Consider the following 21,485-nt stretch of genomic DNA (forward strand, 5'->3'; position numbering starts at 1 on the left):
GAATCAAATAAATAAATACAGAAGTAAAAATACGTTGACACTAACTGGTAGGTAACTAACTGATAGGTCAACATAAACTAAATTTACGAGCTATAAAAAGATCAGAGTTACCAAATCGTCTGTAACGGTATCAATGGACGCAATAAATTGCGCGTGACCGGCAGATTCGAGTTCCTTCCAATTAAATTTGATACTACCAAGATCAACTCTTAATAAATCTCCGTTGGGAATTTCGCAATGATTGACTTTGATTCTGTTTCAATTTCTAAATCTATAAGTTGATGCAGAAATTATATTATTTTACCGTTGCGGCTTTACCCGAAAAGCATTACGGTTAATTTTAATCAATTTAAGATACCCAAAATAAATTCAATCAACAAATGTATAAGACCTCTTTCGAAACTGCACTGGCGACTTTTCGCAGAGGTCGTTGAGCCTTTAGAGTTAGTAAAAATTTATTCAATAAGATATTAGTTCCAATTCTGTTGTTCACAAATCTCTAAAATTAACTAAATTGATAGGTCTAAAAGCAGTCATGTCCTTTTCAGTATGTTATTTGTGGAACAGGATAGCAATATATTAAGATCTGTGTTTGTCTAAGAAGTTTTTAAGTACGCTTAATTAACAGGCAACTTTGAAAATTCGTCGGTAAGTCTAGTAGACGATATAAAAAAACAAACAGGACCGTTCAGGAAGCAGATTTATTATATCAAACTTATGAGTTGCTCTTATCTAAAATGGACATTATAAAAACTTTACAGGATATTTTAATATGCTGTCTTGCGTGTATAAAAGAAAATGGAGCTGATCGCTTGAAAGCCTCTTTGTCATTAGAAAATTGGCATGAAATTGTAACTTCACCTCGATATAATAAAATTGTTTAAGCATATTCTTTAAATGTGCTCATACATTCCGGTCCGCAGATCTAAAATTACCTTCGAGATCATGTTATGAAACCTTATATTCAACCCATAAAGGATTGCTGTTTTTCTCACAAACATGATACAGATGTCCGTTTCTATAGCTTGATTGTGTACATCAAGAGACATAAAGATCTAGAAAACGTGAAGGTTTTATGTGACTTATTCACGTCACGCTCACGACGCGACGTCCGTCTGGCTATTCAGCTTTACCATAAGGTCAAGATCGATCTAACGAGTTTCCCATAAAACTTTTAATGATTGTTTTTATGCACTACTAAACACAAACTACACAACATTAGCTGTGATGTCATTCCGAACAATCTGATTCACATTAGCGAGTTCAACTGCCTTGCATTAAAACCAAATTACCGGTTATTTTGTTTGAATAAAACCAACTATAGAGGAACCAATAAGTCAGTTGGCCTTGGTTGACTTTTCTTAAACCGACAATGTCGGCAATATCTCAATCATCTCTAATGAAAGTGCAATAACTCAATCATCTCTAATGTTATCAACGTAAAACACGTGACAGCGACGGTCTTGGTCTTTTAGAGGTTGGCATCCCGCAACAATAATGTGTGTTTTGGTTACTGTTTAATATATCTGTTTCCGCTAGCACAATGTAAATAACTAATTTACCTGCGTGTAGACAGCATATTTTTCGATTTTGATAGCGCATTGTGTACGACTCCGACTTCACTTTCTTGTTTCAATGTCCAAGGAAAACATCGTGAGGAAACCTGCATGCCTGAGAGTTCTACATAATGTTCTCAAAGGTGTGTGGAGTCTACCAATCCGCACTGGAACATCGTCGTGGACTGCGGCCTTACCCCTTCTCATTGTGGGAGGAGAACCTTGTGTAGTAGGCCGTGGGTAGTCTGGGGGTTTATGTGATGATGATGATGATGGTCCGAGCGGCACGCGCTTAAATATACTGAATTAATCAAAGAAATGCGGATGACTTCTTTAGCCTGCATTATGGTATAATAAATCGGCAGCCGCCAAATTGGCACGTCTATAAAAGCTACATGTACCAATAAAAAAATCATACCTGTGGGTCATCATCATGGGTCACGCTACGCCTTTTCATCGCATATTCCTTAACCACATGGCTATTATCAGTGTTGGTGTCAACGTTGAATGTTTTCAGTCTCAACATAGGGCTGATTGGACCCAACGGGTTGCTATATTTGTTGTACGTCAGATACTTGTTGGGGGATGGATTCAGCGACGAGTGCGGTGACATCGAAGGCGGGTTGGATGTCACCTCGACGATGCTTTGTATGCTCGGCCTTTGCGTACGCTTCTTTGGCTTGACGTAAGTACGCGAGTCGAACTTTTGCTTATCGAGCAACGCCACTTCATCTGAAACAAAGATCTTCGTTAGGCCTTTCGTAATGTAATATCCGACTCTGTAATTTCACGTAGATCTAACTGCAACCGTTGGTAAGAGCTTTTATACCGAACAGAAGTATTGGAACAGGGTGCTCACCAACTCGCATTGGAGCAGCGTGGTGTAGGCCTGCCCCCAGCAGACGTTGATAGGACACTATAGGTAGATTCTTAAAGCAAAAATAGCAATGCATTTAATTCAATTAAACCATTTCCTATAGACAACACAAACAACATGGAACCGAGCCTACGAAACCTAAATGGTTTAAATTGTTTGTGTGTCGCTGATGATCAGGTACATTAAGTCTGACTATCAGCCGGTAGCTAAAGAGTTTAAAGCCCTAAAAAGTATTTCGCTGGCCTTAGGCAATCAACTCCCATTGTTGGGCAAAATTTAAAAAGGCTTTATTTATAATCACCGGGACAAATAGCTAAGCGTTTCGGGAGGTATAGAGACAAAATCTGGACTACACGGTCATCCATCCAAATATCAACTTGGGTCGACGCAGCTTATAATTGGAGATACCGTTAGTAGATACTCGTAACTATTCCTGTCACTATTTAATACCATTGTAAAACTTGGACAGCAAATGACATCCGCAGAAAAAAAGAAGTAGAGATTTTATATATTATAAGTACTAGCGGTCACTTGCGACTTTCGCCGCGTACAATAATTCATTTTCAGTGAAATCATTTATTCCTTACTTTAAAGGTTTTGAAAACAAACATGGTTTAACGTAATCTGGTCTGATTTGGCCGTGGCTAGTTACTACTGACAAAAACGTGCCATTTTTCGAGCTATTAAGAGTGCCGGTACGATGTCGCGTAGAAATCGATTAGGGCTATGGCTTTCATATAAATTTCCCCTTAGCAGGTAGACCGCTTCTATTTTAGACTGCATCAAGCAGTCTACTGTAACTTGTAGTTAATAAAATATGCTATGTAGTATTATAGATATTACTAGCGGACCCCAGCGCCATCTCTCGGGCTTATTTGTGAATCTAAACCATCCAGGGTGCCCCCCAAACGTATACCAAAATCATTCAAATCGGTCCAGCCGTCTAGGAGGAACTCAGTGACATACACACCCACACAAGAAATATATATATAAAGATAGATAATAAAAAAGCTATGTAGGATGTTTGTCACACCTCAATTGAGAGCATCTTCAAAGAGAAAGAGAGCTTCTTCCAAAACCTTACATCATTTACTGCAATTCAATGTATGATTATTGATTTTTAACGTAGGATAATTATTATTAACCTGGCAATCAACGGCCTTTTCAAAGTTTACCCCTGATTAAATGACAGACGAAATAATAAAATCGTGTATTTTGGTTAAATCAGCTTCTAAATAATTAAACGATCACAAAAAAGGCAGTTACGTCGAAATCACGGATATAATAATACATAGATATAATAATCACGGATACTTAAGTTTTCATTAATTATATAGGTGTGTAGATTCGCTGGGCAATCTGCCAGACCAAAAATTTACTACTGAGCCATTTTGTCTGACATATCTAGGGCAGGTAGATACGTGAGCAATTAGCAAAAATCAAAAAAGAAAATGGCTTCCGGGAGTTTTCCCGTTTGGTTGTATGCCTTACAGGAAACGTCCTTTACATACCGTTACTGACACTAAACCTTGTTTACTTTTTAAAACAAGACGTAAAAAGAGGGATGTTATTAGTTGGAACATGATGTATGTTTGCCTATCCATGTTAACTCTATTTGTCTTTATTCCACTTCAAGTTAGCGCTAGACAGCAACTTTACTTGGATGGTAAATAAAGGCTCATAAAAGACAGTCTAATGGATCTGTAAATTTGGTCGGTTTAATTTGGCAAACAGCGCATAGAAACTTCTCAATCCAACCAATTATAATTGCTTAATCGCAGTGTTTTTCAAAGATTAGTTGATATTGTTTGTCATTTAGCACAACAAGAACGGTCACTTAGAGATCATAAGGAGTTAAATTTGTCCTTTAGGTTGCTCAAATTCAAGACCCTGGGAACGCCACTGTGTATAGCATCATCGTAAAATCGACCGATTATGATTTTTTTTTTCTTTCGCTATGCTTCATGAATTGTTCAGCCGTTTGAGGATTATGAGGTGCTATGTCATCTAGTATAGGGATTTCAGTCATAGGTACAATCGAAGTTATATGACTTCCAATTGACTAATCGACTTAAAATTTGGTACACTAAGTAATCCTAATGACACTGCAATAACACCATGACCTCGACAACTTACAACAGATGTGTCATGTTTAGGATTTTGATGCTACAGACGGTTAAAGTTTAAAATGACATCTAATTTTGGGCTAACTTCTGGCATCAGGTATGATTGGAGCCCAATTGGCCCAGTTGCTATAATGATGCCTAGTATTATAGCAACTGGGTCTGGGATTAAATGATGATAAAAAATATTAGATCTATATTCAAGTCACAACCAACAGACGGACTTTAAGTTTCACAAGCTCTACCACCCGTTAGGAAAGCAGATTCTGCCATGAAGAAGCTGAAAAAATAAAGTCGACTGTTCTCAAACAATCCTGTCATCAAAATGATCAGTTGCATGTAAACGTCGATGTAATAAAAAATAAAATAAATAAAGTGAAATAGGTATATAAAGTACCCTTAGTATAAAATTAACACGCTCGCAAACGAGGAATTGTTTCAAATGAAGAAATGCTTGAGCAGCAGAGTATAATGGACCTGATATAATTGTTCAGCTCAGATTTGCGTCCGTGAAATTTTTGAACTAGGTCCATTTTATTTAGACGGTGAAGAGATTGATATGTGAAAACGACTCCTCGATTGCGAGGGAGCAAATCTGATATAGATTATCAAATATTAATTTGATTGGTTTTTATCATAGTCCCCTTAAGATTATGTTATTTATCCGCATGAATTGCTGCAGTTAACCGTGCTCCTTTTGATTTGCTGAGGGAGAACAGAAATAAGTTTTTATTGTTAGGGTTTAATATAAAGTATAGAAGAAGGTTCAAAATTTCTACCGTCCGCACTAAACGTAAAACCTTGATACTAGATTTTTTATATACATCTTATCACTCAGCTATTTGCAATTAAGTACAGTTTCGTATCAAATTATATCAAGTAAGGTAGCCCGCGCTCCTGATTCAGAGTCAGGTTTGGAATGAAAGTGAAAGCACTATAGGACCACATTCGAATGCTAATCCATGCGTAGGTGACAACACGATTCCTACCTATACGTAATGACATCATTACAATATTAACTGAGGACATAAAAGGATTAGCTTATCAAACAGAGTCGTATAAATAGGACGAGCGTGATTGATTTGTATTTGTACTCATTTCAGTACTCTTATTTGTGTGAATTAATATTTATATTATTCAAGTAAATTAACCAAATAAGTTATAAATAAATAAATAAATATACTACAATACACAGATCGCCATCTAGCCCCAAAGTAAGCTTAGCTTGTGTTATGGGTACTAAGATGACTGATGAATATTTTTATGAATAATTATATTTTTATGAATATAATTTACATAAATAAATAGCAATATATAAACACCCAGACACTGAAAAACATTTATGCTCATCACACAAACATTTTACAGTAGTGGGAATCGAACCCACAGCCTTGGACTCAGAAAGCAGGGTCACTGCAAACTGCGCCAATCGGCCAGTCAAATCAAGTTATAGTTTAACTTGTAGTCTTACACCATATCGCTATTATTATTTTTGAAATAACAGTTTTATATGGCATACCATTAAGTACCTAAAATAAGGATTGTAACTAATAAACGAGGGTCACGTTTTAAATATATACAAAATATTACTAAACAAGCTTGGTTATTTAAAGTACATTTTGTTAAGACAATCATTTATTTCGCAGTTTCTTTTGCCTCATAATAATTTACATCTTTGTTTTTTTTTTCGTTGTAAAAATAAAGGTTGTAATAGTTTTAATAGATTTGTATTTTGAGGTCGGTTTAGTAAAAAAAATTTACGCTGAACTATGTTGGGGTTATATAAAAAGTAGTATAAGTAAATCTCTCAAGAAATACGATTACATTAGTAGAGAAAGCTACGATATTCTTTTAAAAATTTACACAGACTAAATTGGATAAGTACAAAATATAAATGTGTGCACACTTTCTGATACTGACGACTTAAATGGATTTATAGCTCACCTTACTCAATTCGATTAACGGTATTTTAATACCACTTCCGAATAATAACTTAAAACAATACAATTCATTTCATGGTTCTCACACTTGAACGATAAAACTGTCTACCTACGCAAATAAAAAGCAACGGAAAACAACAATGAAGTTGGTAGAGAGAACTTTTCGAAATAAGGATTTCGACGAGATAGACAATAGTTATCACGCGAGTGACAAGACGCTGCCGGTCGCAAACGACGAAAAACCGAGGAATTTGAAACCCCCTACAAAATACCTAGTTCCAGCAGTGGACGTCTATCGGCTGCTATGATGATGACGATGCTCGAAACAACCGAACTTCACTTTTATTTATTCTAAATCGTTAACTATTAAGCTAGTTTATTTATTTATATTTAAGTTGCACTAGTTTTTGCCTTAAAACTGAACTATTTGAAATAAGAAAAAAAAGAACATTATAACATTACCTGTTTTCAAAGACTTTTTCTTAAACATTTTCCTCTCGCCACGCACTGCTTTTAAGTTTAAGTGATAATAAATAAAGGTTTATTGTGGGACACGACAACAATTCAACGGGTAAAGTTCTGACTACCTGTATTACTTAGTATAACTCGAATTCAATACAGCCCTTACCTTTGGGCTTTTGATTGGGTGATCAACTTTCATAGATCACAGGTGGATCACAAATCAAGTTGTGCTATTGTTAAGGTGTTTCCACATTTAACGCATGGAAAGAACAGTAAATACGTACCATCCGTAACAATTTTTTTGATACTTTAATAACTAATCACAATGAATTCCTAAGACTTTGGAAAACTTGATTGTTATACTGAATATTAAACTGCTGTAAGCTTTCCTTACGGAACCTCATTCTTCAGATGACGTTCCTTAAGGTGAAGAATCACCTGTCCTAAAGATAGGAAGGGATACTGAGAATTTAGTGGCCGATAAGAGTCTTCATCATCATTATGGGAACACAACTCATGATAATGTGCGACAAGTGCGGCGTGTGTGATCGTGAAAAAAGTGTGTGCTCACCATTACTCTTATTGTACAAAGTGTGGGACAAACACAAGTATCAACGCGTAACTGGTTTTGCAGCTGACGACATCCAAGGGACCGGTAGAGTGGCAATTTATCTGTCTGGCACTATGCACTTATAGATTTCTAGTTACCACCAAAATTGCCCTTTTTTGGAAATTTAAACCAGCTAAATAGAATATCAAACACTTAAAGCTACGTAGCCAGAATGCAATTATATTTTTAGTAAAAATAACAGAAGAAGGAGTTATTAATTTTTGTACGGGGACTGTCATTTTATACGGGGCTCGCATTCTTATTGTTAAGAAAAGTCAAGAACTAAAAAAAAAAAAAAAAGGTAGGCTAATAAAACCGAATCCAGATACAGTGATCTGATTGGAATTATGGTACATACCACTATCCCGATCCGATCCGATCACTGTATCAAGTTACGTATCTCTAAAAACACGTAGATTGGCCAACGGCAAAAAAATCTGTGTTTATTTTATTTATTTATTTTTTCTCTTTATTTAAAGAGCTTAGTCACATAATGTGACTATGTAGCTCTGTTAGTTATATACAGATATTTATTCTCTTAATCTAAAATATCAGTTTTGATTCTGATCTAAGAGGAAACGCTAAAAAGCTAATTACATCTACTATACTTAAATAACTATCTAGTAAACTTAAGTTCGGAGATTTTTCGGAAAGTCTGTTGACAAATATTTTACAGACAGACATACACACTTTCGCTTTTAAAATATTAGTATGGATATCTAGAACTGAGGTCAAATAATAAAGAGTAGGTAATTATTTCCTAATAACGCATTACAGTAGAGCACAGCAATAACTAGTTTAGTGGAGACAATAGTCGCAGTCAAGGTCTTTAGAGAAAAACTTGTTGGACGAATTGTCACTATGTATTATATCTGCATCCATATATGAACCGGAATAAAGAAACATATAAGGTTCGGTATTTTTAAATCGGAAGTAAGAGAATCTAAGCACGGTAGTTCATAAAAAGATAATGATTTCACCGCACCCTCTAGTGCTAGCATGCGTGCCACGAGAAAATCGTCTCTACCCGTGAGGTACTCGTATTTTTTCTATACCAATCAGTGGCGTGCACTACATATATGCACAAAAGCACTGCATACCTTAAAATTTTTGTATAACTCATAAAGGGGAAGGATTTTTCAATTTTATGACATCGTCCTTCTTTATGCATACCCTGGTCAAAAACTCTGTGCACGCCACTGATACCGATAGACGAGATTGGGAAGACATAATTTTCTCGTTGCGCGAATGCTAGCCCAACAGGATAGAAAATAAATATATAAATATTCGGAACTGGCAAGAATTAAACCCAAATCTCTGTGGCAATCAATGTGCTTTGAGTGGTTTGGAACAGACACGGTTCTATAACCACCGAAGTCGAAATTATTATTAGTTCTTAAAGGCGTGTGAATTCCACCGATCCTCACTGGGCCAGCGTGGTGGACTGCGGCCTAAACCCTTTTCATTGTGGGAGGAGACTCGTGCCCTGTAGTGGGCCAGGGTATAGGGTTGATGTGATGATGATGACCCCTATTCAGTTTCTACTCGGCATACTGCCGGAACGCTAAATAACTCGGCGGCACGTTTTTGTATAAAGCGATTGGAGTTGTTACGGCCCAAGCCTCCCAAAGGACCAGGGAGGAGAACATTTGAAATGCCCTCACCGAGGATCAAACCCTTCACACATAATAGGCTAACCAGTCATGACTGCGCAAGGGAGGGCAAAATTCAGAGAAAAGCAAATAAATCGAATAAAGTCCCTATTAGAAAAACAACTATATATATATGGTAAGTATCCGATCGTTGTACCACGCGCCAAAGAACTAAGTCTTTATAAATTCCTGCCTCCGACATACGGCAAGAAGATCAACGTAACAGATGACAAAATTAGTTAGCGTATGCAGGTACATTGTATTAAGGTCTACAAGTAGGAAGTTTCTAATATGAGAAAATTGTTGTACAACAGGTCGGTTTCCTCGATCACTTCCTCTGTGGAATCTGTTCGATTCTTCGATAACGGTAGCAAAAAATAGCGTTAGGTGTATTCCTATAGTTTCATATGGACTAATGCTACAGTGTAACAATCAAACCCGTAGTAATACTATGTGTAAGGAGCATGTACACACTAGCGACATTTTATTTTACATGTTTTGCGTTTTTTTTTTGTATTTCAAGTATCCTGCGGGAACCTTTACATTTCCCGGGATAAAAAATTTCCCCAGATACCTGATACGGAAAGAGTGTCTGTGTATCCCTACTAATCACTACTAATATTATAACTTTGAATGTAAGTTTGTTTGTTACGCTTTCACGCAAAAACTTCTAAACCGATCATCATGAAACTTTGTACACATATTCCTGAAGGTATAAGAAGTAATATAGGATGCAACTTAAAAATTTCAGTAGAATTACACCTAAATTGAATGCCACATGTCTTTCGAAAAACAAAAACAAACGCAGACGAAGTCGCGTGCAACAGCTAGTATGAAATAAATTACAGCAAGATCTGTTCAGTAGTTACTTACTTCCTAACTAGACTCACATACAGACACTCTTTCCCTTCATAATATTAGTGTCGATTTGTTCTTGCGTATTTATAAGAAACAGATGTTTAATCTTGGAAAACTTGAAGTTCAATTATTATTCCATGAAAATTCTGTAATTTTTTAGGATTATAATAGAAGCCATGTTACTTCCGGCATATAAGCTTTGAATCAGACTACCTGAGTCAGTTGCTTGAGAGATTAGAATATATAAAAATACAAGATTTACATGTGCCATATAATTGTTTATCAATCGAATTGATAATACTACAAAGTTTTATGCAAGATTAATTCGTTATCACTAATTTTATGTATGTCAGCCTCATTAATGTCCCAATTTTTGACTCAGGCCTGTTCTCTAGTAAGAGAGGCTGATATTGAGCTTAATATGTGAACAGGTTACTCATTAAAATATATATACTTAGAATAAGGTCGCTGAGATTGTTTTTTGGTTGTTTGTTTGAACGCCCTGAACGCTGCTGATACTAGATACTAGTCGGAATTTTAAGGTCTTTTTGGCATTTGATAACCCAATTCTTGTACCAATTATTAGTATTTAACATCACGCGGACGAAGTCGCGGGGCAACGATTACTAGTGTTATTATAATACACTACAAGTTCAGAATCTTTGTTGATAACTTATGAACCACATCAAATGTCATTTGATTGCCTTTACTTTACTGCCTTTTGTTCATAAGAACAATTGAATTGTCTGTATTAATCTGTGAACAATTATTGGATGATACTTCCTTCCTTATAGAGAGTAGTATATTAACACTAACCTCTAACTTTTCATATACATGTACATATATCCTGTATTAATAAATGAATAAATAAATAAACATGGTGTAGTGGGCAGCAGTAGGGCTTTGTAGCAGGTTTGTCACATTTTTGCTTTCGCAGTGTGTCAAAACACTGTGTAACTATTCTGACCTCATACCGCATTTAATAAGGGTGCAAATTCACGCTGCCTATCATCATATTAGTATCAGTATACTTATGACATTGTCATATCATTATCAGTTATCTGAGGAAAAAATAATTTATATCATTTAATTTCCCACGAATAACTATGCCCAACTTGGATGCTCTTTAAATTAAAAAAACCGGCCAAGTGCTAGTCGCGCTCGCGCACAGTAGGCTCCATACCATTTTCCCACCACTATACCCAAAAAATTATGTCTTTTGTATGGGCACCCTTTAAATTTTTTTTTTGTTTCTTAGTATTTTTGTTGTAGAAGCAATAGAAATAGGAGTGTTTTTTGTGTTGTGAGGAGTGCCCTTTTCAGGAGTCTGTCCCTCAACGGACAACAGCGTCTTAAGTAAAAGTGTTACCCTTTAGGTACAGAACCCTAAAAATATAGTTCAGAATTACTTACTCTTGAGAAGATTATCCAATATAGTATTCAGTTCCTTCTCTAATGCCAGATACTCTTCATCTTCATTGATAGGCCAGTCGCATGCCAGATTAAACTCTACTAAGTCTACTTTCTGACCAGAATCCTCAGGTATTGTAAATAGCCTGCACAAATACACACATTATTAGTTGTTTTATCATTTTACAAGTAAGGACAGTTTGCATGTTTTTTTATGACCGGCTCATAAGTTTCTCTTATTTTAACTATTTCTAAAGTCTTAGCTAAGTTTTAGCTAACTTGTTATATTTACACCTAAGAAATCTAAATACTTGTTTTTTTTTGCTATTAAAATATAGTAGCAAGGAACCCAAAGGTGATGCAAAAGGGCCAGAAGTGATACCTAACCTGCATGAAAGATTGGTTATTAATGGCATAGCTTTGTAAAAACAATTAAAAATCAACTTCAAGCCACATAAGACCTACATCCAGCATTTTACATCTATCAGTTAATAATCCTGGGGTAGCTGGAAGAGATCTCTTATAGAGATAAGCTTTCCTTTGTACACTTCATGTATCTTATGTTCACAATCACAATTTATGGTACATAAATAATAAATAAATAATATATTTTCATGTACTACGTAGCCAGATGATAAATAATTTACACCATGTAACTGTTCTGTTTAAGTGCATCAATCTTTATGGAATTTTTAATTAAAAAGTAAGATATTAATAAGATTTATAGCAATCACAATTTTGAGGTCTGATAGAAAGAATAGCCTGTTCCCAGTAGGGGGAAATAAAACAATCTGATGTTGTTTCAGATTTTATTGATTAGTTTTGGATTGTTTTAGATTTTTAAAAAATCATTTGACACCAGGTTATGCGTTAACACCAGTTATCTTTGAGCAAAATTTCGTCTAGATTGGTGCTGTGTTTGGAGTAATAATAGAGGTAAGGATTTCAACTCGTGCTCTATCTACATGTCAAGCCGTATTAGCATAACAAACGAATCAAAATAAAATATCTTAAAATAAATCTTTTTTGGCAAATTTTTGATTTACACTAATTTGATGGTAAAGGCTTGATGTTATAGATCCAAATTTTATTTGCAATCATATGTTTATATCATTATTTATTCAAGATTATTAAGATAACTAAATTATTTATCAGTTAGATACATTTAAATTTGTTATAAATACTGATAGGTAATACAGTTGATCTACATTATCTGATAATATAGTTAAAGGATAAAAGCTGAGTCTAGGAAGACGATAACAAGCCTATTCCAATTACTTTTAATTGCAATTTAATTTTACAATTATATCAAACATTATTCATTAAAAATGTATACATTAAAACGTTTTATTGCAATAAATAGAAATTTAATTGAAAAAACAAAGAAAATTAACTAACTACAAAAAAATAGTAACAGTTCACTTAAATTAGAACCTAAATAAGAACAGGTGTGAAGTTGTTAATCCCTACTGAACTTCTATAAAGAATGATGGTATGCCAGCAGAGATAACTAAGACCAGGGTACATGATATGAATTAAATAAACACTCACCATGTCTGATCATCAGAAAAATCCAAAGAATCCACGTCAATCAGATCAGAGTCAATCATATCTTTGTTTATATTTTGATCAACCTGATTCATAATACCGTTTAAAATAAAACATCAATTTGGCACTTTTCACAAGTCACACAAAAAATTTGTATCCAATAACTACATTTAATATAAGATACACTGTAAATATTATAAAGAAAAGAGATATTTAATAAACCTACACGAAATAATTGTCCGATACCTACAAGTTTAGTTTAGTTTGGTTTTGACATCTGCCAAAAATGTGACGAAACAACGGTAAATTCCATAGATTGTTTAAAATACTTTTTTTAATCTAGCAACTATGCAGCTTTTATTTAACTTGATAGCGTGTAAAGCTCGTGTAAATAACCATGAATATTGTACACACCCACTATTGGTGTCACTAAATTGGCCATAGATGAAGGAGCTTTAGCCCTTTATCTGGGAAAATGGCTGGTATTTAAATCGTGCTGTTATTTTCCGCAAAGAATTATTTAACGTAAAAGTTTACGATTGACAAACTCAGGAGCGGCACTTCCACTGAGCGGTCCGGGTACCTTCTAAAGATTGAATCTACTGCTTCACGAACGAATCAATTTTAAGTAGAATTGTGAGGGTGTGGTACTATTTGAGTATTTGTCTGGTATTTAACGGGTTTTGATATTGCCTAAAATAAACGATAGCTATGATTATTATTATTTCTATCGTTTATTTATATGCTTTTTTTATTGTTTTTCACCCACAGACACTATTAACGTCCCACTGCTGGGCACAGTCCTCGTTTCTCAGAAAGACGGTTTAAGAGCATAGACCCACCACGCTGCTTCACTGCAGAATAGTAGTAGCTTTACGTGCTCCCCGAGACACGGGGATTGACACCGCTAACTTCCTAACTCCTTCGGGGGATTAATAATATTACGGTTACTCTAACATTATTTTTAAGATTTAAAACTATGTATTAACTTTAGATAGGTACTAATGCAAACATGCTTTTATATGCTATGATTAAATTTGTATATGGCAGCAATTTTTTTTAATGTCGTTTTGACTTTGATGTTTGATCTCGATTGTCTATAGTTCTTTCTTTGTCTACGGACACGTCGTGAGCACGTTGTTTTGTGAATTTAGTGTGAAAACCACTAAAAATGTCGTCCCATCTTAACTGGATGATTATCAGGAATAATAACGCCTTCCTTGTGAAGAAGCGCAACATCAAAAAGCCGTTCAGCAAAGAGCCCAACAATGTGACTAACCTCAACGCGTACAGATACAACGGCCTCGTCCACAAAAAGGCTGTCGGTGTGGTCGAGAATCCCAACAGAAAAGGTTTCACAGTGGTGTACAAGAAGGCCAAAGCCACTAACAAGCCGGCGAAGAACCTGATTCGTCGTCCATTCAAAGCTGGAGCCAGACGATCACTCCACAAGGTAAAGCGGCTGCTGAGAGCCAACAACTACCGCACAGACTTGGCCAAAGCTACCCTTCGCCGTGCATCTGCCATCCTTCGATCCCAGAGGCCCATTAAAGCGAAGAAACCAAAGGCGGCTGCGGCCAAAACTGAATAACTCTGTATGTAAGCTTCTAATAAAAACATAAATGTATTCGTTCTTTTCACTTGAAATCCTAACCTAACCCTGCATATCAAATTAGTTAAGATATTGATATTTTCCTATGGGAATTTATAGTTAATGTATGTTTTTTTTTGTGTTTCACAATCATTTTTAAATTAGTTGACCATTATAAATGTGGCTGAAACAATCTTTTTTTTATATACTAGAGTATAGTATATAAAAAAAAAGATGTTTCAGCCAGTATAGCCATTAACACATTGGGTTTAGTAACTAGACCCAGTGGTTGATGATTATACTGTATAGTGTGTTGATTATCGCAATAGAGATAATCAATGCTTATCGTTTTATATTTATTGTTCTTAGGCTTACCATCTGTGGCATTCTTACCAAAATGGTATATTTTAACAAATAGTGTCAGTCAATCTTAATTTGCTTGTCTGTTGCAGCAAAAATCAACCCCCTGACACATTAGTTACAGTGTAACAAGCCTATCTGGCCCTGTACTCAGTGGTGTGCATAGAGGGTATGCACAGGGTATGCAGATGATATAAAATGAAGAAAATCTCCAGTACGAGTTACGAAAAACTTAAGGATAGGCATTGTAAGAGTTATATAAAACTTAGCCTTAGTATTTAACTAGTACTGGAGAATTTTAAAATTTTATATCCTCTGCATACCCTCTATGCACGCCACTGCCTGTACCCATAATTGGAACTAATGACATTGAAATTGCAATTGCCAATGTCAATGTTGCATGTGATAACAGTACTGCTGACACTGGGCTAGATGTTTGTCGGAGTAATGCATTTTGTGGAGTAAATTTTGATAAAAGGAAGGTAGTTTTCATGCTTCAAAACTACCATTATATTAAACCATGGGTTCCCTTTAGGACACAGGTTGTTTCTCAAAATGTGAAGAACATAATGGAAAACTCAGGCATGTAGGTTTTCTTACAATGATTTTAATTAATTTTAAATAAAGCTAGTTGTTTGGAGTTCAGTCCTTCATTTTTATTGATGGTTATAAAATTGGAGGAAAATAAAGTCTGAATAATTATACTTTTATTCAATAAAAACAAACTATTGTAAGACAATGTATTCAAGACAAACAAGTGTATTAAATGCAACAAATAGAGCCTCTTACATGATTTCTATGCCATGAAATATTATTATAAAATGTTCATTTGTAGCTGGAAATAATATGGTAAATACTTTAATATTATACATATAAAACAAGAGTTATTTATTTTACATAGACCGCAAAGAGATTTGCAATAAAGATAATATTATATTAAGCTAAACATTCATTCTACGAACATCTGATAGTTAAACTGCATTGGTTTTGCAACTGCATCCTTTGTGACACTTTTGTGTTTATTGTAATTTATATGAATTAAATTTTTATATTGATAATGCCACAGTTAGCAAAAATCAGACGTTTGTAGGATGTTCAAAGTTTTTATAAAAATTGGAAATAATACTTTTCGAGTTTTATAAATTTTAAAATCGTGAGCAATTAGAGTTGTATAAATAACACTTAAAGAGCAGATATTTTGACCCTGATTCATGATATTCTATATCAAAATAGTTTGTGTAGCTTTAGAAAAAAAATTGACTAATAAATTGAAAAATTACTTCAATAAGAGCCTCTGAGATGGCCCTGTTATTAGTTTTTCAGCAAAGATGCATCCATACTACTTCACACTACGGGAAACATGAAAGGATTTTGTGCGCGAAATCGCGGGTAACTACTATTTATTAAGACTGCTACTACACCATACTTGTATCCAGGGACTGTACGTAAAATATTTATAAATAATCACATTTTTTTTTACAAAAGCATTAGTCTAATGGCAAAAGGGGAAAAGACAAGTATACAAAATTGCGCAAACATTTTACTTCTTTTTTAAAAATAACCTTATTTAGGTTATTGTTTATAAAGCTGCTCATACCATTACTATAAAATATGCTTCTACATAGAGTTTTAATAACGAAGATTGACAATGATGTTTTTTCTGTACAGCCCCTCTTATGAATTGCTTTTAATTTTAATTACCAATTCAATTACCACAAATTGGGAGTTGTAGAGCATTCAACTATGCAATGATAGTCAAGCATAATATACAAAAAGCTTCAGGTACAAAATACATAGTAGACGTGGAAATAAAAGGCACAAACATTTAACCTATTTCTTATCAAGGCACAATACACCAAAACTGATATCATTGCCTAAAGTGTATTTTTTTTGCTTCAACAAAACTTCTTAAATATATAAATTACTATTAATCTTATATGTATCTCGCTGAACCGATATTGATAGTTTTTTGTTAGACTGAGCATATATTACAGACCTTTCAATTGTGCCTGCATTTCTTTCGTGTCGCGAAGCTGAAGTGGCAATAGGCGGGGCACATAACTAGGAAAACTGATGGACGTTGGGGTCCCAAGGTGCTGGACTGGCGACTCTGAGCCGGTAAAAACAGCGTTATTCTGCCCTCAACGAGGTGGGACATCAAACGAGTCGCTGGGAGCCGCTGAAAAGAAGCTGCCCAGGACCGTAGATTCTGGAACGCACTATAAAATGCCTGTGTCCAGCAGTGAACGTCAATCGGTTTAAGTGACGATGACGATGTGCCTGCCTTCTGGTGAATCTTATCTCGAAATCGAGGAAGCATCAGAAAAGCTTTATTTGGTAGTAAATTTATACGACACCACGAATTCCAGCGAACACGTTTCGTTTACTCAAAAAAATTACACTTTGTCACTTAACGCATAACGTTAATGTACATAGAACTACATAACCTATATAAAAAAGTGATGTGTTGAGTTATACTGTAACATGGTATTTAATTTGAAAATCTTATCATGTCTCAGATCAAAATAAACCCCTTATTAACAAAATTTGCTAAGAGATAAAATGACTCGTTTTAAACACTTGTTATAGAATTACATAAGAAACGTTGTGATGACATCATCATCGTAGGTAGGTAGATAGATACAGATATGCAAAACTTGTTTGCATAGAGCAAGTTGAAATTTAGACAGGAAGAAAAATACTACTCGTTTTACAATTTATTCACTTTCGGTTTTAAATATACTCATTGAAACTTTCAATTCTCTGTTAGATTTAACGTACATATGACAATCATTATAATATAAATATTACTTTAATATTAATAAATACAATGAAATAAACTTTCACTACATAAAATTTGAAAAACCTTTGTGCTCATTATATAAGAAAAATATACTCAGTTCATACAATATTCTAGAAGCTCGTGTATGTAACGCTTTTATTCTATACTTATTATTTATTTTACAATTCATTTATTATTTTTTTATGCTATCTATACAGATATCCTACTTATAGGCACACATTTAGTTTCTCTACTCTTATATTATTTGTTTAGGACTATCGCAGACGATGATCTATAAAAAAAGCTAAATCACATTTCACGAACTACAAAAAACTCGTCTGCGTTAAACTTTAGGGAAATATTGTGTAATTTAGAATACTGTTCACAATTCACAAAGATTTATTTGAGCTGTCGAGACTGCAGATTAAGGGTTCATGCACAGAACGTCACCAAAGAGTAGTAGTAGTAGTTTTTTAAGGCATTCGTTAACAATGCACGGTTTATTCAAACTTTTTCTAATCGGGATGTGGCAAAGCTGTCACTAATATGCATGCTCCTTAAAACTATTGACCGAAACTATAACTAAGGGTTGTGTACATTGGCGAATTGTCGATTGGGCTGCGAAAATTCCTATTTCCAAAATGTTCTAAATAAAGATTAGTTGTGTGTACAACGAAGGCCATTCCAGGGTTCCAACCTTTATCGCAATCGTGCTATCAATCGCAATATACACCAATATGAACACACCCTTACATATAAGATTTTGTAGTATTAATTATTTACATTGTTACCAAGTTTTGCAACAAGGCAGTGAAAATTAATGGAATATGAACATTTTATTGTCAAGGCTAAAGAATTTTTGCGTTTATGATAAGTAAGTAAGTAATACTGGATTAGACAAGTCTATATTATGCTTTTATCTCTATCATCATCATCATCAGCCTATCTCAGTCCACTGCTGGACTAAGGCCTCTTCATTTGCACGCCATCTCGGTCTATTGCTGGTTAACTGCATCCAGTTCTTCCCTACTGCCTTTACAATATCATCTCTCCATCGAGCTGGTGGTCGGCCAATGCTTCTGTGTCCAGTACGCGGTTGCCAATCCAGAATCACTCGGCTCCACCGCCCGTCCTCCCTTCGACATATGTGACCCGCCCAGTTCCATTTCAGGGCCGCTGCTCTTTGAACGATGTCAGTGATTCCAGTTCGGTTTCTGATCTCTACGTTGGGAATCTTATCTAATAGAGACAAACCTAACATCGCTCTTTCCATTGCCCGCTGAGCCACTTTGAGCCGGTGCACAACCTTCTTTGTAAGGGTCCATGTCTCTGCTCCATATGTCATAGTGGGTAGGACACACTGGTCGAACACTTTGCGCTTTAAACATAAAGGAATGTCTCCCTTAAGGACGTCTGAGAGTTTCCTAAAGGCTACCCACCCGAGTTGGATGCGTCGGCTAATCTCTTTTTCCTGTCCCTCCTTGCTAAAGGTTATTGTTTGTCCGAGGTAGACATATTCGGAAACACACTTTACCTGGCAGCCGTGGACAGTAATATGGGCAATGTTATCCCGACACATTACTTTCGTTTTGTTGATGTTCATTTTAAGTCCTACGGCTGTGCACACTGTATGTAGCTCTTCCATCATCGCCTGTAGGTGTTTTAAGCTTTCTGCTGTAAGGACAATGTCATCAGCGAACCTCAGATGAGACAGTATTTTGCCATTGACGTTAATGCCTTTCGAAGACCAGTCTAAAAGGCGAAAGATATCTTCCAGCGCTGCAGAGAATAGCTTCGGTGAAATTGTGTCGCCTTGGCGAACCCCCCTAAGGATCTTTATTTGGTTTGTCAGTTCGTGTAATTTAACCTGTAGTGTAGCACCGCTGTAAATTTCTCTAATTATTTGGACATATCTGTCGTCCACTAAGCAACGTTGTAAGGCATGAAATATTGCCCAGTGCTCTACGGAATCAAATGCCTTCTCGAAGTCTATAAAAGCGAGGTAGAGAGGACGGTTGTATTCCCCACACTTTTCTATAAGCTGCCGGATCGTAAAGATATGATCTGTGGTTGAGAAATTTGATCGGAAGCCAGCCTGTTCGACTGGTTGTTCAAAGTCCAGGCGCTGTGTGATTCTTATTGTTAGCACTTTCGTAAATAATTTATATATGTGGTCTAGGATTGAAATAGGTCGGTAATTCGCTAGGTTGGATTTGTCCCCCTTTTTGTGGATTAGCGTTACAACAGCGTTTTTCCACGATTTGGGCGTTACACCTTCGTGTATTATTTTATTAAACATAAGTTGTAGACGCTTACGAACAGGTTTACCACCACATTTTACCAGTTCAATCGGGATTTGGTCTTGCCCGGATGACTTTTCGTTTTTCATGTGCTTCAGTGCGTTACTTATTTCGTACAGGCTTATATCCGGGAGGTCTTCAGTCCTACGTCTTACTAGTTTTGCCCTGGGATCTCTTCCTCTGTAGGTCGTCGGTTCTGGTGTAATAGTACTGTAGAGATCTGTATAGAAGTTCTCTACGGTTCTCAGGATTTCATCCCTATCTTCTGTTTTAGATCCATCGGGTCTCAGCAAACTGTATATTTGGCCGCTACCAGTATTGAATTTCCTTTGGAACACTTTTGGACCTCTATTTTCTTTGATTGTATCAATGATGGTATTTCGGCTATATCTCCGTAGATCGAGTCTTATAGATTTCCTCACCCTCTTGTTGAGCTGCCTGATATTTTGGTTCTCTTTACTCATGTTTAATCTTCTTTCATCGATAAGTGCTAGTGTGACATCGGATAAGACTCTGTGTCTAGTGTTACTGCTGGTCAAAAACTTTTCCGCTGTTCTTTTTAAAGTTTTGCATGTATGCTCATTGAGCTCATCCACAGACCAAGCAGAGGTATCCACATCAAAGGCTGTTTCTAGGTCCTGTTGATATATCTCCCTCTTTTCTTCTAACGATCTGAGATTACCTCCTGCAATTCTATTCGAACAAAGTGTTTTCCTAGCCTTCCTTACATTTATATGAATTTTAGCCCTTACAATACGATGGTCACTTCCAGCACTTATTTGATTTAAAACATTTACATCGTAGCAAATATGTTTTCTATTACAGAGAATATAGTCTATTTGATTCCGTGTTCGCCCATCTGGGCTTTGCCAAGTCCATTTTCGCTGGTCTTTTTTCTTAAAGAAAGTGTTCATCGCAAATAATCCCTTCTGCTCGAGGAAATTGGCTAGAATTTGTCCGCGGTCGTTTCTTTGCCGTTTCTTTATCTCTATACTGAGTTTCAATTATACTGGGACATCTCGAATCCTTCAGGGACGATGCACACTGCGTATTTTATACGCGCGCTAGAACGTGTTTACAGTAACTATAATAGAGGTCAAAAAGCTGATTGTTGAAACAAAAGCGTCTATAATGGGATACAAAGGCAAGTATGAAATCCGTATTACAGCAATATAAATGCATAAATAGCCCGTCTATACCGACGGATATTTCAGGGGCGCCTATATCGGCGTTTGTATCAAAACCGCATTGCTATTAACTCTCATTCGACTGGCTTTAATTCCCCTATGTCAAGTCTAGCGCAGAAATAAAACATGTTGAGCAATAAAAAAAAATTGAGACAGATTTGTCGAAATTGGTAGCAAACGGCTGAAAATAATATAATAACTTAAGTCAATTCGTGCTATGAAACCTATA

At 35.6% G+C, this 21,485-nt stretch overlaps 2 protein-coding genes across 2 annotated transcripts in view; one reads left to right on the forward strand and one right to left on the reverse strand.

Annotated features, from left to right (window-relative positions):
* The window catches only part of LOC120624893, a 45,170-nt gene extending 31,867 nt beyond the window's left edge, over positions 1-13,303 (reverse strand). Inside the window, exons 1-3 of the mRNA XM_039891660.1 lie at positions 13,040-13,303; positions 11,492-11,634; positions 1,975-2,288 (exon numbers count right to left, since the gene is read on the reverse strand). Of these exons, the coding sequence (XP_039747594.1) occupies positions 1,975-2,288; positions 11,492-11,634; positions 13,040-13,131 (549 nt within the window). The 5' untranslated portion in view covers positions 13,132-13,303. The remainder of the gene's footprint in view (positions 1-1,974; positions 2,289-11,491; positions 11,635-13,039) is intronic.
* An 819-nt stretch (positions 13,304-14,122) lies between these two features.
* On the forward strand, positions 14,123-14,663 carry LOC120625095 (60S ribosomal protein L28). Its single transcript, XM_039892021.1, has one exon. It carries the CDS (start codon positions 14,208-14,210, stop codon positions 14,625-14,627), a length of 420 nt encoding a protein of 139 aa, XP_039747955.1. The 5' UTR covers positions 14,123-14,207; the 3' UTR covers positions 14,628-14,663.
* Positions 14,664-21,485: the final 6,822 nt, after the last annotated feature.

Source organism: Pararge aegeria, chromosome 7 (genome assembly GCF_905163445.1).
Source record: "Pararge aegeria chromosome 7, ilParAegt1.1, whole genome shotgun sequence".
In the NCBI taxonomy this organism is placed as follows: Eukaryota; Metazoa; Arthropoda; class Insecta; order Lepidoptera; family Nymphalidae; genus Pararge; species Pararge aegeria.

What these genes read in the sequence shown, in the direction of transcription:
- LOC120625095 (XM_039892021.1), top strand. Translation starts at nt 14,208, where the DNA reads ATGTCGTCCCATCTTAACTGGATGATTATCAGGAATAATAACGCCTTC.